General features: G+C 35.7%; 1 protein-coding gene across 35 annotated transcripts in view; it reads left to right on the top strand.

Annotated features, from left to right (window-relative positions):
• Positions 1 to 22,911, top strand: part of RIMS1 (regulating synaptic membrane exocytosis 1) — a 577,010-nt gene extending 554,099 nt beyond the window's left edge. For all 35 annotated transcript variants that reach the window (XM_049776802.1, XM_049776777.1, XM_049776781.1 and 32 more), the window contains 5 exons: positions 13,350 to 13,488; positions 15,733 to 15,845; positions 18,191 to 18,292; positions 18,897 to 19,036; positions 20,654 to 22,911. In XM_049776802.1, coding sequence (XP_049632759.1) covers positions 13,350 to 13,488; positions 15,733 to 15,845; positions 18,191 to 18,292; positions 18,897 to 19,036; positions 20,654 to 20,872 — 713 coding nt within the window. In that variant the 3' untranslated portion in view covers positions 20,873 to 22,911. The remainder of the gene's footprint in view (positions 1 to 13,349; positions 13,489 to 15,732; positions 15,846 to 18,190; positions 18,293 to 18,896; positions 19,037 to 20,653) is intronic.
• Positions 22,912 to 23,468: the final 557 nt, after the last annotated feature.

Here is a 23,468-nt window from a genome sequence, read left to right as displayed (position 1 = left end):
CTGCCTACAAGAAACGCACCTGAATAGTCAGAACAAACATAGACTCAAAATAAAAGGCTGGAGAAAAGTTATCCAAGCAAACAACACCCATAAAAAAGCTGGAGTGGCCATACTAATATCAGATAATGCAAACTTTATACTCAGGAAGGTTGTAAGGGACAAAGACGGACATTTTATATTAATCAAGGGGTACGTAGAACAGGAAGAATTCACTCTCCTAAACATATATGCACCGAATGAGGGGCCAGCAAAATATTTAATACAACTGTTGACAAATCTGAAAAATAATATCAACAACAACACAATAATTGTGGGGGACCTAAACACGGCTTTGTCAACACTGGACAGGTCAACCAGACTGAAACCCAACAAGAATATACTAGACCTGAGGAGAGAAATGGAAGAAAGAGGCCTAGTGGATATATATAGGACACTCCATCCCCAGAAACCTGGATACACATTCTTCTCCAATGTACATGGGACATTCTCCAGGATAGACTACATGCTGGCACATAAAACATACCTCCATAAGATCAAGAGGATAGAAATTTTGCAGACTACCTTCGCTGACCACAAGGCTCTGAAATTATTTGTGAACTCCAAAGGGACTCAGAAGAAACACTTTAACACCTGGAAGTTAAACAGCCTCATGCTCAATAACCAGTGGGTCCGAGATGAAATCAAGGAGGAAATAAAAAGGTTCCTGGAAACAAATGACAATAAAGACACAAACTCTCAGAACTTATGGGACACAGCAAAAGCAGTACTGAGAGGAAAATTTATAGCTTTGCAAGCACACATCAGGAAGGAAGAAGGAGCTTACCTGAGTAGCTTAATGACACAGCTAATAGAACTAGAAAATGCTCAACAAAAGGACCCAAGAACAGGAAGACAGAAGGAAATAACAAAGCTGAGAGCAGAAATCATCGAAGTGGAAACCCAAAAAACAATCCGAAAGATCAACGAAAGCAGAAGTTGGTTCTTCGAAAAAATAAACAAGATTGATAGACCACTGGCAAACCTAACAAAGAAAGAGAGAGAGAGAAACTTGATAACTCGTATCAGGAATGAAAAAGGAGAGATCACTACTGATATGACAGAGATTCAAAGGGTAATCAGAAACTACTTTGAAAAACTCTACGCCACTAAAAATGAGAACCTGGAAGAAATGGATAAATTCTTGGACTCTTATAATCTTCCACGGTTGAAGGAAGAGGATGTAGCATATCTAAACACCCCCATCACCATTGATGAAATTAAAACAGTAATCAAATGTCTGCAGAAAAACAAAAGCCCAGGTCCAGATGGATTCACTAATGAATTCTATCAAACTTTCCAAGAGGAACTACTGCCAATCTTGGCAAGACTCTTTCATGAAATTGAACAAACAGAAACACTTCCAAATAGCTTTTATGAAGCCAACATCACCTTGATACCTAAACCAGACAGAGACGCTACCAAAAAAGAAAATTACAGACCAATATCACTGATGAATGCAGATGCAAAGATCCTCAACAAAATCCTGGCAAATAGGATTCAATGCCTCGTTAAGAAGATCATCCACTACGATCAAGTAGGTTTCATCCCAGGAATGCAAGGCTGGTTTAACATCCGTAAATCTATCAACATAATACACAACATCAATAACAAGAAAAATAAAAACCACATGATCATATCAATAGATGCAGAGAAAGCATTTGATAAGGTCCAACACCCATTCTTGATCAAAACTCTCAGCAAGATGGGAATGGAGGGAACCTTTCTCAATATAGTGAAGGCCATCTACCACAAGCCAGTGGCAAATATTATCCTCAATGGAGAAAAACTGAAAGCCTTCCCTCTAAATTCTGGCACAAGACAAGGCTGTCCTCTCTCACCACTCCTATTCAACATAGCACTGGAAGTACTTGCTATAGCGATTAGGCAAGAAAAGGATATCAAGGGAATCCAGATAGGAAAGGAAGAAGTCAAGCTCTCACTGTTTGCAGATGACATGATACTCTACTTAGAAAACCCTAAAGACTCTATCAAGGGGCCGGGCGGTGGCGCTGGAGGTAAGGTGCCTGCCTTGCCTGCGCTAGCCTAGGACGGACCGCGGTTCGATCCCCCGGCATCCCATATGGTCCCCCAAGAAGCCAGGAGCAACTTCTGAGCGCATAGCCAGGAGTAACCCCTGAGCGTCACAGGGTGTGGCCCAAAAACCAAAAAAAAAAAAAAAAAAAAAAAAAAAAAGACTCTATCAAAAAGCTTCTAGAAACAATAGACTCATATAGCAAGGTGGCAGGCTACAAAATTAACACACAAAAATCAATGGCCTTTCTATATACCAATAGTAATAAGGATGAAATGGACATTAAGAAAACAACCCCATTCACAATAGTACCACACAAACTCAAATATCTTGGAATCAACTTGACTAAATATGTGAAGGACCTATACAAAGAAAACTATAAATCTCTGCTCCAAGAAATAAGAGAGGACACACGGAAATGGAAACACATACCCTGCTCATGGATTGGCAGGATTAACATCATCAAAATGTCAATACTCCCCAAGGCATTATACAGATTTAATGCCATCCCTCTAAAGATACCCATGACATTCTTCAAAGAAGTGGATCAGACACTTTTGAAATTCATTTGGAACAATAAACACCCTCGAATAGCTAAAGCAATCATTGGGAAAAAGAATATGGGAGGAATTACTTTTCCCAACTTTAAACTGTACTACAAAGCAACAGTTATCAAAACAGCATGGTATTGGAATAAGGATAGGTCCTCAGATCAGTGGAATAGGCTTGAATACTCAGAAAATGTTCCCCAGAGATACAACCATCTAATTTTTGATAAAGGAGCAGGAAATCCTAAATGGAGCAGGGAAAGCCTCTTCAACAATTGGTGTTGGCACAATTTGATAGCCACTTGCAAAAAATTAAACTTAGACCCCCAGCTAACATCATGTACAAAGGTAAAATCCAAATGGATTAAAGACCTCGATATCAGCCCCAAAACCATAAGATATATAGAACAGCACATAGGCAAAACACTACAGGACATTACAGGCATCTTCAAGGAGGAAACTGCACTCTCCAAGCAAGTGAAAGCAGAGATTAACAGATGGGAATATATTAAGCTGAGAAGCTTCTGCACCTCAAAGGAAATAGTGCCCAGGATACAAGAGCCACCCACTGAGTGGGAGAAACTATTCACCCAATACCCATCAGATAAGGGGCTAATCTCCAAAATATACAAGGCACTGACAGAACTTTACAAGAAAAAAACATCTAACCCCATCAAAAAATGGGGAGAAGAAATGAACAGACACTTTGACAAAGAAGAAATACGCATGGCCAAAAGACACATGAAAAAATGTTCCACATCACTAATCATCAGGGAGATGCAAATCAAAACAACGATGAGATACCACCTCACACCCCAGAGAATGGCACACATCCCAAAGAATGAGAATAAACAGTGTTGGCGGGGATGTGGAGAGAAAGGAACTCTTATCCACTGCTGGTGGGAATGCTGTCTAGTTCAACCTTTATGGAAAGCGATATGGAGATTCCTCCAAAAACTGGAAATCGAGCTCCCATACGATCCAGCTATACCACTCCTAGGAATATACCCTAGGAACACAAAAATACAATACAAAAACCCCTTCCTTACACCTATATTCATTGCAGCTCTATTTACCATAGCAAGACTCTGGAAACAACCAAGATGCCCTTCAACAGATGAATGGCTAAAGAAACTGTGGTACATATACACAATGGAATATTATGCAGCTGTCAGGAGAGATGAAGTCATGACATTTTCCTATACATGGATGTACATGGAATCTATTATGCTGAGTGAAATAAGTCAGAGAGAGAGAGAAAAACACAGAATGGTCTCACTCATCTATGGGTTTTAAGAAAAATGAAAGACACCCTTGTAATAATAATTTTCAGACACAAAAGAGAAAAGAGCTGGAAGTTCCAGCTCACCTCAGGAAGCTCACCACAAAGAGTGATGAGTTTAGTTAGAGAAATAACTACATTTTGAACTGTCCTAATATTGAGAATGTATGAGGGAAATGTAGAGCCTGTTTAGGGTACAGGCGGGGGTTGGGTGGGGAGGAGGGTGATTTGGGACTTCGGTGATGGGAATGTTGCACTGGTGATGGATGGTGTTCCTTTTATGACTGAAACCCAAACACAATCATGTATGTAATCAAGGTGTTTAAATAAAAAAAAATAAAAAAAAAATCATTATGGGGGCCGAAGCGGTGGCGCAGCAGTAAGGTATTTTTCTTCTACGCTGCTGACTTAGAATGGACCATGGTTCGATCCCCTGGCATCCCATATGGTCCCCCAAGCCAGGAGTGATTTCTGAGCTCATAGCCAGGAGTAACCCCTGACCGTCACAGGGTGAGGCCCAAAAGATCCAAAAAAATCATTATGGGAGATCAGTGACAATATACTATAGAACATTTCATAAAATATACATGTTGGGCTGGAGAAGTAGTAAAGCAAGTAAGATCCTTGTCTTATGCAGTGGCTGACTTAGTTTTCATCCCTTAGAACCACATACTAGCCCCATTGCCCGCCCCAGAATTGCCAGATATGATCCCTGAGTGCAAAACAAAGAATAAGCCCTTAGCGCAGCTGGGTTTGGCCCCAAAACTCAATCCTTTAAGGAAAAGAGTTACATACTTTATGTAGTTTTTTATATGAAAGACCTAGAATTCATTAAAAAATGCATTAATACAATAGCACCCATTAATACAATAGCATTAATACAATAAGCATGCACCTTGATAACATGAAATTGAAGACCCTACGAATTTGCTTTCTTCTGTAGTTTCACATTTCATTGTCTCCACTAATCCATTCAAAATGGGCCATTCTGGAAATGTAGTTTCCATTAATATTCTTTAGCATCTGAGCCTCCTTTCAATATGCTGCTATTTTGACTCATAATTCTAATCCCCTCCATTAGTCCTTTATTGTTTGTACATTATTAAAATCTCCATTGTGGTCTCGTGCATACCAATCTCTAGTCTCTGGAGTTCAATCTGTCATATTTTAGGCAGCCTGTTTTCAAATATTATAAATATGAGAATTATCTTCCTGTGAACTAAAACAAAGTAAAGGAAGAAATTTGCATTTCTTGCCTCATGATTTCTACAATTTAAAACACATTCAGTGTCACAGTGAGAAGCAGAAGTGTTTAGTTTAAATTTATGCTCTTCCTTTTCTTCCTCTTTCACATTTAATTTATGTAAGATTAAGAATTATGTATAAATACAAGTGCTTGCATTAAATATAAAATATGTGTTATAATGTCTCTGGATGGCAATTAAACTTTTACTTGATCTGGTCTTACTAGACCAGAGATGGTTGGAGTTTGGACTCTACTTTTCACACTTAAATTTTAAAAATATTTAAATAAGCTTAAATATTTAAGTACTTTTCAAACAACCTATTCATGCCTACTCATTCAGTAAGTAGTTTGCTAAATATTTAGGTAGAGTATAAACAAAATATATCAGGCACAAATTATATTTAAATAATTATTTTGATACTTTTATAATTTAAATAAATTAGTAAACTCTATCATCTGTGCCAGTTCTTACTTTCAGGATGATCAAAAGGTTACACTTTATAGGGTGTTTTTGTGTGTGAGATAATCAAATATTATTTTTTTTGTTTGTTTTTGGGCCACACCCGTTGACGCTCAGGGGTTACTCCTGGCTATGTGCTCAGAAATCGCCCCTGGCTTGGGGGGACCATATGGGACGCCGGGGGATCGAACCGCGGTCCTTCCTTGGCTAGCGCTTGCAAGGCAGACACCTTACCTCCAGCGCCACCTACCCGGCCCCAATCAAATATTATTTTATTTGTTTTTCAGATCCAGATTGTTAAATAAATTAGTGGCACAGATTTATTAATTGTTTCAATTGATTAAATTAACTAGTACTTTTGCCAGTAGGCTGTTTTGGTTGGAAGATGTTTTATCAAGTATTATATATCTTTGCCTCTCAAGGTCTAAAGATGTGTTTTCCTTATCTATATATTCACTCTCATCTGCATAAAATTAGCTCTATTGTCACTCATCTTAAAAAATAGACACTTTAGGGGCCGGAGAGATAGCATGAAGGTAAGGTGTTTGCCTTTCATGCAGAAGGTCATCAGTTCGAATCCCGGTGTCCCATATGATCCCCTGTGCCTGCCAGGAGCAATTTCTGAGCATGGAGCCAGGAGTAACCCCTGAGCACTGCCGGGTATGACCCAAAAACCACAACAACAAAAAAAGACACTTTACACTTTACCCTAGATGTGCATGACACCTTCCTAACAATAATGATCTCTGGCTGGATAAGGTACTTGCTTTGCATGTAGCCTAACTGCTTCAGTCACCAGCAACTTCTGAGCATGGAATCAGGAATAGCCCTTAAGTACTACTAAATGTGGCCAAAAAAATTACATTATATGATATGTGTACATATATGCAAATATATATCAGTGTACTCCCTGGGAAAAAGTAGTCATTACATATATTTTTTCTGCTGAAAAATTTTTAATAACCAATGTATTTATCTTTTTAGTTATTAAAACACTATGCTGAGTTCTGCATCATCACAGTATTTTCTATATTATTTTATAAACTCCTTCACAATCTTGAATTTTTTGGACCTCTAGTTATGACCCCAATTCTTTTTATTTATCAGCTCCTATAATTCCTTCTGCAGTTCATTATTTTCTATCTGTCTTTTTGTCTTACTGTCCATCCATTCAGCCACCTACATCTAACCCTGTTACATGCTACAAGGACCTTAGTCATACATAAACTTCCTACATTGTCATCCATGTAAATGTTCAGTAATCTCCTAAAACACTAAAATGGAAACAAACATAATTTTTATTACCCAAAAGGAGTCTACTCTCTTTCCAGTAAATTACATTACCAGGGGCACAGTGTGTAGGGCATTTGCCTTGCACAGGCTTGACTTGGGTTTGATCCCTAGTATTCCATATGGCCCCTGAGCCTACCCAGACCAGAGTAATGTCTGAGCACAGAGTCATGAGTAAGCCCAGATCACCACCAGCTGTGGCCCCAAACAAACCAACCAAATATAACATTATCATTCAATCAATAACCCTAACTAAAAAACTAAAAACTTTGAATTATTTTTTGTCCTCTGCACTACATATACTTTTCTTGCAGGGAGGGGCCTCACACTCAGCAGCGCTAAGGGGTTACTCCTGGCTCTATGCTCAGAAATCACTTCTGGCAGGCTCGGGGGACTATATTGGATGCTGGGATTCGAACCACCATCCTTCTGCATTCAAGGCAAACGTCCTACCTCCATCCTATTTCTCCAGCCCCTGCACAACATATACATTTTTAAAATTAATTTTTGTTGTGGCCAAAGTGAATTCAAATCTTTCACAGTAATATTCAAGGTTCATAGTGACAATAAATCAAGGGCATTCCCACCATCAGTGATGTCTTCCTTCCACCCCTGTTCCCAGTATGCATCCCATATCTCCCTCCTTTATCCCGCAGAATACTAGTGTAACTGGTCCCCACATGTAGAGCGGATGTACTACATATTCTTTTAACAGAGAAAGAGAAAAGAAAGTACTGTTTTCTCCACATTAAATTAAAATCAGAACTCACCTTCTGGACTTCACTTATGTTCTGCTCACCTAAACCTCTGTTTATCTCATTGTAGGGAGAAGTAAAGTCTCCCAGTTCTCTCTTGTTCCACTTCTAGTTCCTACAATTCATTCCTCACACATTTGTCAGAGTTACGCTTTAAAAGCAAGCTATATCAGAGACCCTTTCCATCAAAGTGCAAAATCTAATTCACAGCAAATGCGTTAGCTTCTTCCACTCCATCTTTCCTTGTCCAAGTTATTTCTCCGATGACCAGCAGAAAGTTACAACTAAGAAAAGTATCTGACACAGAGGCAGGTGGGGTGGGGGTTTGGGGGTCTAATGGGGGAGGAAATTAGGACTTCGGTGGTGGTGAAGAGTGTTGTACATTGTATGACTGAAACTCTATCATGAAAAAACAGCTTTACAACTATAAAAAACAACTGTATTATGAACAGCCATGTAAACTCCAGTGTTTAAATAAAATGATTTAAAAAATTGAAAAGAAAAAGAACAGAAAATTACTCCTTAAAGCATTGGACATGCTCTTCCTTTTAAAAAAAAAAAAATATATATATATATATATAAATCTTTATTTAAGCACCATGATTACAAGCATGTTTGTAGTTGGGTTTCAGTAATAAACAGAATAACCCCCATCACCAGTGCAACATTCCCTCCTCTTCTGTTTCAAATAATTTTCCAATGGCTGGTGTTTATTTTTCCTTTTAGATCCCCTTCCTGAACCAAGTGATAAAAGACAACTTTTCTATAATATCTTCCACATGTTTATGATGATTATCAGTATCTAAGTTTATCATGTTATTTAATTTGTTTTACTTGTTAAATTTTATGTGCAATATTGCTTATTTCTGTAGTTATAATATCTGGAATGATGACTATTAAGTTATAGCAACATGATATGTAATTATTACATAGTGAATATGTCAGTGAGGGTGTTTCTATATATAATGTGTCTCAGTACAAAAAGGTATTATGCACATGAAAATAAGAAACATTCTGGAGCATTCATTCTAAGTTTATTCTTCTAATTATGAAAATATTTCTAAAAATGTTGTGGATTATATTAATTTTTCAGTTTGTGAATATTTATATATGCTAATTCTCTAATCCCTTAAAATCCTGTTAGAATACTTGGGAACAGGTTTAAAGTCACAGGTTTAATATAATTTTATTTTTAATACTATTTTAATAGTGCTTTTTATGCTTTTATCATGATAGTGTTTCTATAAATGATACAAAAATATAACATTGTGGCATTTAATTATAAAATATTGTCATTTTAATAAACTTGACAGTATCTTCTAACATTTATTAAACATTTAACATATTGACTAATACAAAATATATAATGTATGTAATATATAAATGTGTCATGTGTAAAGATGAAAGCAGAAAATTATACATTTGAATTGTATAGAATTTATATATTTTGTAATTTTTCAAGTAACTCATATATGCCAATGAGGATATAAAATGAAAATATTTGTATTTCTTTATTTGAAAATAGAGGTCAAACTTTGTTTTCCTAATCTGTGGTATAATCACAAGACTGATTATCTGTGGAATGATCACAAGACTGAAATTTAGAAAATCAACTTTCTAATTCATCTCTGGTGCTAACTTGCATGTTGTTGAGCAAGCCATTACATTCACTAGAATGTAGCTTTTGCAAAGCAAGAGATTTTACACTTACTAGGAAATGTAAGCTTCTTTGGGGTAGGAGGTTTTGTCAGATGTGTTCATTGCTGTATCACTAACTTCTAGGAAAAAATGGTTTTACAGTTAGTGCTGGAGACATTTTTGTTGCATAAATTATTCATTTCCAAATTTACACTACAAAAAAGTTTTCCTTCCAACCCTTGCATTCCAAATGATATTAGAACCTTTACATATTTCACTAAAGCTGATTGATAGCTCAACTGCTTATGTAGCTTTTACTTTAATCTTGATAAAATTGTTTATTTCATCAAGGTTCTTTCGACTGTAAGTTATCTAAGAGATAACTAAGACAAGAAGCTAAGTATTAGTTCATGTTTGCCACCTTCCGATAGAATAAAACAAAAACTAGAATTAAAGTTGTATTTAATATATAAAATCAATTGCATATAAAACAAGGTTTAGTAACCAATCTTGACAATTATATCTTTCAAAAATATATACTTTGAAATATATTTCTTACATATACTTTGGAAGATATTAAAAGATAAAACTGTTCAAATAATTTGGAGGAATCTCACCTTATAACTAAACCATTTTTTCAGAAAGCAAAATGTCATGATTTTTACAATTCAGAGCCAGAGCAATAGTACAGTGGGTTGGATTTTAGCCTTGCAAGCAGCCAACCTGGGTTTAATCTCTGTCATCCCATATGGTTCCAGAAATGGTTCCTGAATGCAGAGCCCGGAGTAATCCCTGAGCACTGCTGGCTGTGGCCCAAAAACAAAAATAAAGAAATACATAAATAAAAATTCAAATTGACCAAGTTTGCATTTCTATTTTCACACACACACACACACACACACACACACACACACACACACACACACACACACACACACACACACATCCCAAATTCTAACTTCTGTGGTGCTACTTTCCTGTTCTCGTGAATTTTGTTCTCAATCATGCTATTGTTTAATAAGACCTTAACTTCTTTCTTTAAATTTTATATTTTGAGGGGCTGGAAAGATAGCACAGTGGCGTTTGCCTTGCAAGCAGCCGACCCAGGACCTAAGGTGGTTGGTTCGAATCCCGACATCCTATATGATCCCCCATGCCTGCCAGGAGCTATTTCTGAGCAGATAGCTAGGAGTAACCCCTGAGCGCTGCCGGGTGTGGCCCAAAAACCAAAATAAAAGAAAATTATCTTTTGAGGACAGAGGGCTCCAAGATAGTGCTCAGAGGGCCTGTGATTTATTTCTGGCAATACTCAGCCAACTGGACCTGCCATTTTAATGCTAGAACCTGGCAGTGCATCAGTATTCATCTCCAGTAGTTCACAGGATCAACCCAGACATGCATGCTAGTTGGACGTGAGATATGTAAAACATGGATTCCTTACCACTGAGCTATCTTTCTAACCTCTGACTCTCTGACTTTATGTATTTTAATTGCTGCCCTACTCCCTCGCTCTAACCAAAAGATAACAATTGTGTATTTATTTGTTTGTTTCTTTTATTTCTTGAGTGCACTCAAACTAGAATTATAATTAATGTTGTGAAAAGGATTATGTGACATTCATCAATATTCACTAGCACCTAGAACATGATGGATACTCAGTAAATATTGGATGGGTGAATAGATGGATGAGTGAATGGATAAATACAAATTGAATGAATAAATAACATTACCTCTTTACTGCAGATTTCTTCTCTATTTTCATTATCCTCTAGTCATTTACAATTAATGTTTCCCTTAATTTTCTAGCCATCATAGTCATCATTGCCCATAAAATTAGATGTCTACCCAGGTCTCTCTTTTTGTCATAGAAAACATTTCCCACATTGTTACTTGGTACACTCTGTAAATCTTGTGTTTTGGCTCTATCCATCCATGTTGGCATAACCACATGTGTGCATTGGATAAATGTGGCTCTGCTGTGGCAACTTCATCAATGAACTGCATTGCAGAAGGAAGCACATTATATCCATATTCAACTGGACAGTACTCAGAAGGTCCCTAAGTGAATTTCATATCTTCAGAAAGTGATCAACTTCTATAATAATACTATAATAATAATTAAACAGGAACCAGAAACTAAAAGAAAAAAAAATCCTGTCTTAAGTAGAGAAATGGATCAATTCATTTGAATGTTGAGAGAAGTATAAAAGATTACAAGGTTAAGAAAATTTCTATACTTTCCTAGTGGTTTATATCTTAAAAATATCTCTTAGAAAATAACTGGAACATGACATATATTCATCAATAAGGATGTTAACGAGTAGAATAGAAAAACTGCACACTAATAGGTGTTGTGTTGTCCATTATCCTCGATATTAGGAATATGGCAGGGCAATAGTTGCAATCACCCTCTCTTTATATAAAGTATATCTTAACTGAAGGTACTTCAGGTAAATTTTCAATTTTATATGGAAAGTGCTCTAAAGAAAAAAATTTGAAGAGGGACGGGAGAGATAGCATGGAGGTAAGGCATTTGCCTTGCATGCAGAAGAAGGTCAGTGGTTCAAATCCTTGCATCTCATATGGTCCTCCGAGCCTGCCAGGAGCGATTTCTGAGCATACAGCCAGGAGTAACCCCTGAGCACTACTGGGTGTAGACCAAAAACAAAACCAAAAAATTGAAGAAAATTCTTCAAAAGAATAATTAGTGGTAAGGATTAGGACAAAGTAGCATTGCTGCAGAGACCTGAGTGAAGTTAGAAAATAAGTCAAGGGAGGGAGGGAAAATAGCATTATATTTACATTGTTAAATGATCACCACGGCTGTGATAGAGAGAAAATATTCTGCATTGAGTTCATTAACACTAACAATTATGTGTTTTATCAGGCAATTTTCAAGGGGTACAGTGATTTTTTATTATTAAACCTAGTCTTTTATGTAAGTTATATAGATTTGTTCTTATATATCTACTTTACAAAAAAAATTTTTTTGTTTTTTTGGGGCCACACCCGTTTGATGCTCAGGGGTTACTCCTGGCTAAGCGCTCAGAAATCGGCCCTGGCTTGGAGGGACCATATCGGACGCCAGGGGATTGAACCGCGATCCTTCCTTGGCTAGCACTTACAAGGCAGACACCTTACCTCTAGCGCCACCTCATGGGTCCCATGTACTTTACAAATTTTAATTAAAATTGGAAGTTTATATGTACATGATTCATGAAACTATAGTTTTATTTTATACGGAGAATTTTATATGCTATGTATATTAGTGACACATTATAAGAAATGAGATTAAAACTAGGAATCCATATAAAATTATAGATCTAAAATGAATGGTAGCTATTTTATTTGTCTAATCTGAGAGGTCTCATACATAAAAGTAAATATTTGGGGACTTTATTTCTACTCCATGAAGAGAACACTGGTACAGTTTATTTTATTTTATTGGTTAATGTTAATTTGTTTTCAGAGTTTACCAAGGTAGTAATTACACAGTAGACTTCACAATGCAAATAACCCTGAATCTAAATCCAGAGACTATGAAAATACTATGAAGCCTGAAATTAAGATAGTATCTATCCAGCCTACAAAGGTGACCTGTATGCCATCACAAATTAGATAATATGTTTTGTAAAAAAAACAAAAACAAAAACAAAACAGTATTGTAAAACAGTATTATAAAAGAAAACAACTGGCTCTGGAACAATAGTACAGTTAGTAAAGTGCTTAACTTACATAGTCAAACTTGCAAATATTGTATAACTGTATTATATAAACTATCTACTTTATAACTGTATATCTCACCGTGATTCAATTTAAAAAGATTTTTTTAAACATTTTTTATATCAGGTACAATTTTATTTTTTATAACTACTTTATTTAAGCACAATGGTTACAAAATAGTTCACGATAAAAAAAGATTTTTATCAACCAGACTGTTCTCTTAGACTCTTAATGCCCTAACTAGCTGATAATTGTATACTTAATTAACTGATGATTTCCTGATCAGGGGGTAAATCGTCTTCACAAAAGAGCATTGTTTTTATTTTCTCCTATCAGAGTCGGGCCACAAGAAGTTAAAAAGTACTATACAGAGAAGCACAGAAACAGGAATGGCAGCAGAAATGAGGAAGATGGTCAGGCAGCCAAGTCGAGAGTCTACAGATGGCAGCATCAACAGTTACAGTTCTGAGGGCAAGTAAGTGATGGCAGAGTTAGCAGGGTTGTGTGACCACCAGGGCTGTAGTGCAAGCCTTCAGACTGAGCCAGTTGTTCAGCGGCCCGTTTACAAACAGCCTCCAAATGGATCAACACAGACTGAGCATGAAAAACTAAGTTCCATCCTCTGCAAAAGTTCACAATAGTTCAGTGCCAGGCAATTGGGGTGGAAATGCCACATCTAATAGATATTTTATAAGGAAGCTCTATAATCTGGCCAGTCACCAAAACTGGAATGAACTTTAGAGGTAAGAACTAATTTCCCAATTTCTACTTGTAACTATTTTGAAAGCTAAGTTGTAAGCCTTTCATGCTTCTAAAGTGGCAACTTCAATTTTCTTGCTTTTAATATTTGATTATTAAACTATTATCACCTTGGAGAAAAACAAACGGGATCTATCATCCTCATTATTTTTCTTATTAAAATTTCAGAAATTCTGAAATTACCATATTTAGAGGAAAGAAGAATTACTCAAGTTTTGTTTTGCCTTCTTGACTAATGTTTCTTAGAGATTCTACACAAAACTACTTTCCTATGCTTTTGGAAATCTTTTCTCAGGGTGATATTTTTTACAAATAAGTAATTATTTATTTTCAATGGCTTATTTGGGGACTGACCACGTGTCAATTTCCTATAATTGTGTATTTATTACTACCCAAATCTCATATATCATATAATGGTGATAATTTCTTCTTCCATTACATATTTCTGTTTTGTTCTAAAATAAAAATAAATGAGTACAATTTAATTCTCATAATATACTTTTCCATTTCTGCATCTGATTGTTCCCAAATTTTGACCAATTGATTTGTTGTGCATGTTCCCAGCAAGGTATTTCTAAGAAAAAACTTAAAAACTTAGTCATTGAAGTTATGGTATAAATTCATTGACAAAATATAATATTTGATAGAATATTATAAAAACACAATACAAATAAAAACTAGAGATATGGGGCCGGAGAGATAGCACAATGGTAGGGTGTTTGCCTTGCATGTGGCTGACACAGAATGAATCCGGGTTTGATTCTTGGCATCCCATATGGTCCCAGGAGCAACTTCTGAGCATAGAGACAGGAGCACCACCCTGAGCACCACTATGTGTGGTCCAAAAACCAATATAAATAAATAAATATTTTAAAAATAGAAAAATAGAGATAAATCATTAAATCGAATTATATTTACACCTCTGCCATATATAAGCCATTTAGCCCTCTTATATTTATATTTTCCTAGCCTCCTGATGGGATAATAGCATGTACTCTACATTCCTTATTGTCAGTAAATATGTACAAAATACAGTGTAAGCATTAAATCTCTATAGAAATCAACTTACTTATAGAACCTGTGATTTAAAGATATTGGTACATTGGTGGTTATGATGGAATGACATATTTTGAAGAAATGTTAAATTTACCTCTAAAAAATCTTGGAAACCATCATTAAAAATTTAATCATAAAATATTACTGAATGCTATCTTTAGAACAGCCCTCATTATCCAGGAAATATCAGTCTCACTGCTCTGATGGAATTCCTAGGGTTTTTTTTTTTTCAGTTTGCCTCTCTTTGAGCTAAAAATTATCAAATAACATAAATATGCAACTATTAAAAGGTGAGTAACTTAATCATATTATAATTTTATTAATCTATAATATGTATATAAAATAGTAGTTTTAATTCACACTTACTTAACAGTCTTAATGAATAATTACTTCTGTAGAGCTCCTGAAACAAAAACTAACATATTACATTTTATGGCAGTAAAGATAGGAATTTCTATTTCTAGTGCTCAGAAAGCAATATTTTATTTTGAAAGTATGAGGGCCAGAGAGAAAATACAGGGTTTAAGATTCTCGCCTTGCAGAAAGCCAATCCCTGTGGCACCAAATATAGTTCCCCAAGTACAACTGCCAAGAGTAATGCCTGAGCACATAGCCAGGAGAAATCTTTGAGGACTGAGGACACACACATTCTAAATTTTTTCTGAAGATAGCAAAAAGTCCTAAGTTGAGTTTAGATCTTTTTCCAATGAGTAATTTGAGTCTCCTATTCTTTTTCAGACAATTCAACAAATCAATAAATAAACTGGTGTAAAGTAAATAAGATTCAAGAAAGAATAATCAAGTGGGAAGTAATGGAAATATGGCTAGAATTCTTTTGGTTTTTATTTTGACTTTTATCCTTTTACTGATAGCTTTTATGTTGGTTTTATTCTTTCACTGATAGCTTAATATTCCCTGGAGTTCGACTAGGAGCAGACAGTCAGTTTAGTGATTTTCTGGATGGACTGGGACCAGCCCAACTTGTTGGACGTCAAACCCTCGCCACACCTGCAATGGGTAAGATGTTTTGTAATATGGAAAACTAATATTTCGGTTGACAAGACCATTTAAAGCAGTTTTTTTAGGGACCAGAGACATAGTACAGCAGGTAAGACTTTTCTTGCCTTTTACATAGCTAGCCTGTCAATCTCTGGCACTGGAGCAAAAGGTTGGCCTGGAGTCTTGCCAAGTGTTATCTCTCAGCACAAAGGTAGAAATTAGTCCTGAGCACAACCACCATCCTTCTGCATGCAAGGCAAACTCCATGCTATCTCACCGGCCCCTAACTTACATTTTTAAATAAAAATTAGACAAGAGCATCCAAGATAGTATAATAATGTTTTATACTTACTAATCAAAGAAACGCAAACAAAACTTTTAATAATCATATTGTGAAAGATCAGACATGTTATTAATACCACTATTAGATTGTGAAAAATAGGAAGACATGATATTTGTTAATTGTAGTAATTTACACAATCATTTGGCATATATTTAGTAATGTGTCTGAGCTTTCAGATTGTTCATTAAATAAAGTAAATATTTTAAATATTTTGGAATTTCTGCTCAATATTTGGTGACTATATATGCTACTGAAAAGTAGAAAATCAATAATATATGATCATGATTGATAGTACTGCTGTACTGTTGTTAAAGCCCCCAATTTACACATTTTTCTCTCAACTTCTTGCTTTATAAATATCACTTTTTTCACTATTTTAATTTTTTAATTTATTAAATCACGTGATATAAACATTTTTATGATTGTTTCATGAGCATTGATTACAATGTTCAAGTACCCAACCTTATACAAGATCACTTCTTTTTAAAAGATTTTAAAGCATATTTATGAGAATCCTAGGATATTCAACAAAAATATTTAATGGTGGCTTTCTGTACATATTGGTTAAACAGATAATTATAGCCTCCTTAAAATGTCAAGGCACTGGGCCAGTGCATTTGCCAGATTTTATCAACAGCATTCTATATAGTCCCCAATGCATTGCCAGGGGTAATAGCTGAGTGCAGAGTCAGAACTAAGCTCTGAGAGCCACCAGGTGTAGCCCCAAAAAAGAAAAATATAGGTTTTTTAAAAGTCATGGTACTCAATGGAGTACTAGTCAGCTATAGAAAAAGGTGAAATCTTGGGCCAGTGAAATGTCTGAAAGGAGTTTATGAGGTTCTAGATCCTTTAGCTGGTATTGCATGACACCAGCTACCACTAGGCAAAACTGTGGTTGTCCCCAGTCAGAGCCAGTGATGACTCTGAAGTCCCTCAGCACCACTGGCCTTAATAGCACCATGGGTCCAGGATAATTCAACAGGCCAAAGACTTGCACCATCTTGCCAAATATCACTGGAAGTGGTTCTCCAAGGGGGCCTAAGTACAAACACCCCCCATCCCTTTACCCAAAGAAGCAATCTTGCTTCAAGGGGATTATTTTACTGAGAAATAAGTCAGAAAGCCAGAAACTAACAGGTAATTTCAGCCAGGTAGAAGATAAGTTAGCAATGCAATCTTAGTAACAAAGCACAACAAAAATAACTCTTAGCATCTGATAAAATATGATGGTTACCAGAGGGACCTGGGAAGTATCTTTTGGAGAATTAATAAAGGAGTATATTTGGCAATGATGAATTGCATGAAAACTGTGATGATGTGTTCAGTGTATCACATGTACATAGCATGATGTGAATTGAACTCCCATAACTTATACAGCATTGTAGACCAACAATAAATATTAACCATTTTGTTTTCTAAATATTGTGTTCAACTGAACAGTGGTGATAGGGTTAGGGTAGGACGTTTGCCTTGCACACAGTCAACCCATGTTCAGTCCCGGCATCTCATATTTTCCTGAGCCTATGAGGAATGATCCTTGAATACAAAGACAGAAGTGACCCCTGAGCACCTAGAATGGGGGTGGGGGTGGGGAACAGAAAGATTGTGTTTGTTGTTAGAAGTGACCAATAGAGGGGCTAGAGCAGTGATGCAAGGGTAGGGCATTTACCTTGCACATGCTAACCTAGGACGGACCAAAGTTCAATCCCCCAGTGTCCCATATGGTCCTCAAGCTAGGAGCGATTTCTGAGCACAGAGCCAAGAGTAACACCTGAGCGTCAACGCATGTGGCCCAAAAAAAATAAAAACAAAAAAAGAAAAAAAGTGACCAATAGATATGATAAGCCTCTCATAAAATGGATTAGTATCAGAAAAACGAAAAGAAATATTTTAAAACCTGATTTAAAGGTGGGAGGAAGTGGATCTTTTTAGGAAGATCATAATTTAGATGTGTCATCACTGTTATTTTTCCCACTGTACTCAAAAGAAGCTGAAACATTCTGCTTCTCTTCTCCTATAGGTGACATACAGATTGGAATGGAGGATAAAAAGGGCCAGTTAGAAGTGGAAGTTATTAGAGCACGAAGCCTCACACAAAAGCCTGGTTCCAAATCTACACCTGGTAAAAAAAAAAAAAAAAAAAAAAAAAGTGATAATGAGTTTAGTCAAGAAACTTTCGTAGAAGCAAAGCCTCAAAGCCTTAACATTTAAATGAAATTGCTGCATTTTATAGTGTTCATATTCTGTGTCACATCATATCATTTGTTTTGTCCTGGTTCAATCTATACAATCTGAGTTGCTTTTGAGATTAATTCAGGAACTATTAGTTAAAATGTTATAGTAAGGTGAATTTAGTTATAATCATCTTAGTATCATATTTTTCTTCACATTTACAAATGCAAAAATAATTTATTCTAAGAATAAAAAAGCAATGAGCTTGAAGATAATAATCCAGAACTGTATTGCCAATTAGAATCAAAGTTAAACTTTAACATTTCCTTTATATATATATATACAAATATATATATATATATATATATATATATTTGAAATGATGAACTTGAAAATGGTTACATTAATTTTCATAAATAACATTTATGAAGTATTTCAACTTTAAAGTACTTTTAGTAGTGAATGAGAAACTTTTCATATGTATCTGTTATAAGGTATTTTCTAATAAAATCCATCTAATTTGAATGATTGACATTTTCCATGCTTTCGTTTAGCTCCATATGTCAAAGTGTACCTTTTGGAAAATGGGGCCTGTATAGCCAAGAAGAAGACAAGAATTGCACGAAAAACCCTTGATCCTTTGTACCAACAGTCCTTGGTTTTTGATGAAAGCCCACAGGGTAAAGTTCTTCAGGTAAATAATAATTGAAAAATTTTTACTATAATATAAACATTTTTATAAATAAATAAAAGGTCATAAAACACTACAAAAATACAATTTATATAATATTCTAAATAAAAAACAATTGTACCTTTAAATTCAGATAATATATTAAAAATATGTTATACATCTAATGAAAGAGAAAATTTTATTTTCTTTCTCCTATCTTTTATTTCTTGACATCCTTGCTACTTTTCTCCAGTTCCACATTCTTTTTTCTTGGTAGATAATTGATATGCTAGTGTAGATAGCAAGACAAAAAATACTAATAATCTATTGAGTGACAATCTATGTGCCTGACAAGCAATATAAAAGGAATAAAAGGTAAGAAACTATATAGAGATAAGAAAAGACAGAGTACTTACTTAGTTTACTAGTTACACTGTTAAATGCTAACACAAATAATCTTTTAAAACATGTTATGAAGCAGGAGTGATAGCAGGTTTTGCCTTGCACACAGCTGCCCCTCATTTGGTCCTTGGCATCCCACTGGGTTTCCCCAAGCCTGCCAGGAATGATTGCTGAGTGCAGAGCCAGGAGTAACCCATGAGTGATTCAGGATGTGGCCCAAAAAAATTAAATAAAAAATTAACTACCATGTGCAGTGATGTCATTATCCTCATTTAGGTTATGTCAAAAGATCGCAAAAAATTACACATTTGAAAAAATTCTTCAGTATTTGAAAGGACAGAATCCACACTTCTTTTCTCTGTAACAAATGCAGGCAGCTGAAACTTTTACAGATGATTCAGTATTAAAACTGGTTAAGGGGAGTGTTATTTTTAATAACTGAAACCCAACTACAAACATGTTTGTAATTATGGTGCTTAAATAATTATATTATTTAATTAAAAATATAAAAAGGAGTGAGTGTAGTTACTTGACTAAATAAAAATTCTCAGGCAAGTACTCAAAATACACCAGCTTAGAATAATTTCTCAATTTACCACTTTGCTAAAAATTCTATAATACAGAAAAAATAACGAATTTTTAACTATTTGTATATATTACATTATATATAATCTGGCTTCATTTTCTTTACTAAAGTACACAGCTTTGAATGTTTATATTGTTCTGTGGCCCCATACATTACTTATTAGATAGTATCTACAAAACAATATGTTCAATTTGGGGCCTGGACATAGTACAGTCATTACAGTACTTTTCTCACACATAGCCAATCCATGTTCCATGTTCAATTCTCTCTGGTCCCCTGAGCCCTGCCGGAAATGTCTCTGAGCATACACAGAACCAGGAGTAAACCCTGAGCACTGCTGCGTTAGTCCCTAAAACAAGCCAAACAAACTCCAAAATAGCATGTGTTGGATTTACATTTAAATAAGCACATGTATTAATTGTTTAAGTGGCTTATGTAATTACTATGTCTTTCTGACTAGGAAAACATCACTTAGTATACACAAAATGCTAGTTATTGTGAGTTGTCATTAAAAGAGAGTATCTGCTCCTTAGAATTTAGGAGATCACATTCATTTTCTTCCCTACTTTGAAAGACCCACTTGCACAAACTTTCAACCTTCCAGATGTGGAAGAAAGAAGGTCCAGTTACATTGCTTTCTTCTATGTTCGCAGGTGATTGTCTGGGGCGACTATGGCAGAATGGACCATAAATGCTTTATGGGTGTGGCTCAGATCTTGCTGGAAGAACTTGATTTGTCCAGTATGGTAATTGGATGGTACAAATTGTTCCCACCATCATCATTGGTTGATCCCACTCTCGCTCCTTTAACACGTCGGGCTTCCCAATCATCTCTGGAAAGTTCAACTGGGCCTCCTTGCATTCGATCATAATGAACTCATACCAGAGTCATTCCAATAAAACTACCTTTCAGGATAATAATCTAAACCATAAATTTCATAATTAACAGCATTGTTGGAGACAATCAATTTTGTGTTCTGCCTGTAATAGTTTTCCAATAACATGTCCCAATTGTTTAAAACCTGGTTTCATATGACAGAACAAGGCAATCTATCAAAATTACACTAAGAGTCAAAAGTGCGAGTGAGTGTCACTGATGCTTCTATCAGATAGAGTAAAGAGAAACTTTCAATTCATATATGCATAAGCACACACATATACACACACATTGAATAAACTGGAAACTCTCACTCTGAAAAGTTGTACTTACAGACCATGAACTGTTATTTCTCTGGTGTTTGAGAAGTTTTTGTTCTTTTGTGTGTTTTTGTGTGTTTGTAGGTTTTGATTTCATGAGGTTTCTGTTGATTTTGCTTTTACTATATTCATTATTTCCACCTTTTAGGCTGTATCATGACAAGCCTCATGATGCTTACAGAGACCCTTCCTTTCTTTTTCCAAAAGCACCAAACAAAAAGGGCTGAAGCAGTCTCTGTAGCATCTCCCCCAAAGCATATAATAGCTATACAAGATGAGGTCCCTGTGGGGTTCCATTGGCTTCTACTTTATAGTTCTTCAAAGTTCTGTATGAAGAGAGCTAGAAAACTAAAAGCTACCCTCTAAAACAAATAATCACAGAATTACTTCTTTAAATAAAGAAAATATCTGTTTACATTCTAGAAAATTAATTTATTGACTTTGAAAGAAATCAATTTGCAACAAATTCTAGGAATGAAACCTTAAGCACATAATTGTTCTTTGGAAATATTTTTGTCATGCCTTTATTTCATATCACACTAAAAGAAATAAGTATATGCTTATGTGCATAAACTATACTTTTGACTTCTCAAAGGATGAATAGAAATGATTTAGAGTCTAAGACACTTTCAGCAATGTTCAGGCATCTTGGCCATATATCTCAGAGTAGACCCAATCATTTGCCCTGAAAGAGCATGGTATAAAATATCCAATATTCCACTGGAAATTCCAGTTGAAATATTCTGCACTAAACTAATGTTTTTATTAAATTTTAGTTTACATTTTTTTAGCTTGATGCAAGCACAAAGCTTGATTTTTTTACTGCAAAGGATTTTACTTTGGGGGTGGGGGAAATGGGAATAAAGCAGTCAAATTTAATTTGTATTTTCTTCCTTTGAGTTTTCCTTGGCCTTGGATTTTCCTTATAACATTCTGTATATGTGCTACAAACTGCAGACTCTTCAGATGCATCAATACATTCCTCCTTTATGAGTCATTCAACTTTTGTGATTACACATATAGAGCAGCATGACTTGAAACTCTTCAAAGCTGCATGCGTGTTTTGTAAAAAAAATTAATGAAAAAGAAAAGAAACAAAAGGTTATTTAATAACATGTTAGTTCAATATAGGCCAGCTTGTATGTTGCATGTACTTGTACAGTTTGCTTGTTAATTACTATACTGAAATACCAAGAAATCTAAGCCATCCATTTTTGTTATAGACATTTTGCAGGTGTTAGCCAGACTTAGTCTTTGAGTCTGGGGTGAAATGTCTATAGATGGACTTTATTTTTTATCCTTTGGAAAACGTGATGTAGTATGGACCAAATTCCTCCTAATAAATATTTTGGTGTAGATTCCTACTGTGGGACTGTAACACATGTAGACACTGTGTACACACTAGGTTTTAATCCATAGACATACTGCCTGCACCAAGTGAATTCTGTATTATTATTTACACATGCCAGACTTATTTGCCCATCATTCCACAGGGCACAGATTGACCACTGCTCACTGCTGAGCAGGAAGAACTGAAGCATTGGTGTACTTCTACTAGATTCCGTTCTGTCTTAGTGGCCAACAATCAACTAATTATAATTGGGTAGTATCTTTCTATTCTGACCACTTGTCTTAACACTCCCCTGTGCTTTTAAATGAACTTCAAACTCATGTATGTAAACATGTTTAATAAAATTTACTTTTCATGTCAGTAGCCATCTGTGTTCTATGTTTTGCCACATATTCATTGTAGATTTTGTGGTGGTGCAAAATGGGAGTCAGATCCTAGTGAGGGGATTTGTCTACTATGGGCATTTGACTTTGACTTGTCACTGTAATACACACACACACACACACACACACACACACATATATATGTCTTAATCTTAATGTCCCAAAGGGTACTTTGCATCACAAAGTTTTCACTTTGTCAGCCTGTGTAAGTGAGCACATGACTATACTTCTGAAAAGTGGCATTATGAAAAATAAAAAATCTCAGTAAGAATAAAATGGAAGGGCAAAAGCTGGCTCCCTGTGTGTGACACCAGGCGGGGAAAATCCGCGAAAGTACACCGGCCCAGTGGGGCTCAGCTGTGAAAGACTGTGAGTGTGACCTGTCTATGTCTGTCTACTGTCCTCTTGCGTGAAACTCTTGCGAGTGGGGCAAAAAGAGCCTCCAGAAACCTCGCTCGCCCAGACGCCATTTTCAGGGAGGGACTTCAGAGCATAAAAACCGGCTATCCTTTGCAAAAGCTGGCTCCCTGTGTGTGA

This window comes from Suncus etruscus, chromosome 7, assembly GCF_024139225.1.
Source record: "Suncus etruscus isolate mSunEtr1 chromosome 7, mSunEtr1.pri.cur, whole genome shotgun sequence".
Classification (NCBI taxonomy): Eukaryota; Metazoa; Chordata; class Mammalia; order Eulipotyphla; family Soricidae; genus Suncus; species Suncus etruscus.
The sequence above is the reverse complement of the archived record's forward strand: the minus strand, read 5'-3'. Positions and strand labels throughout refer to the sequence as shown.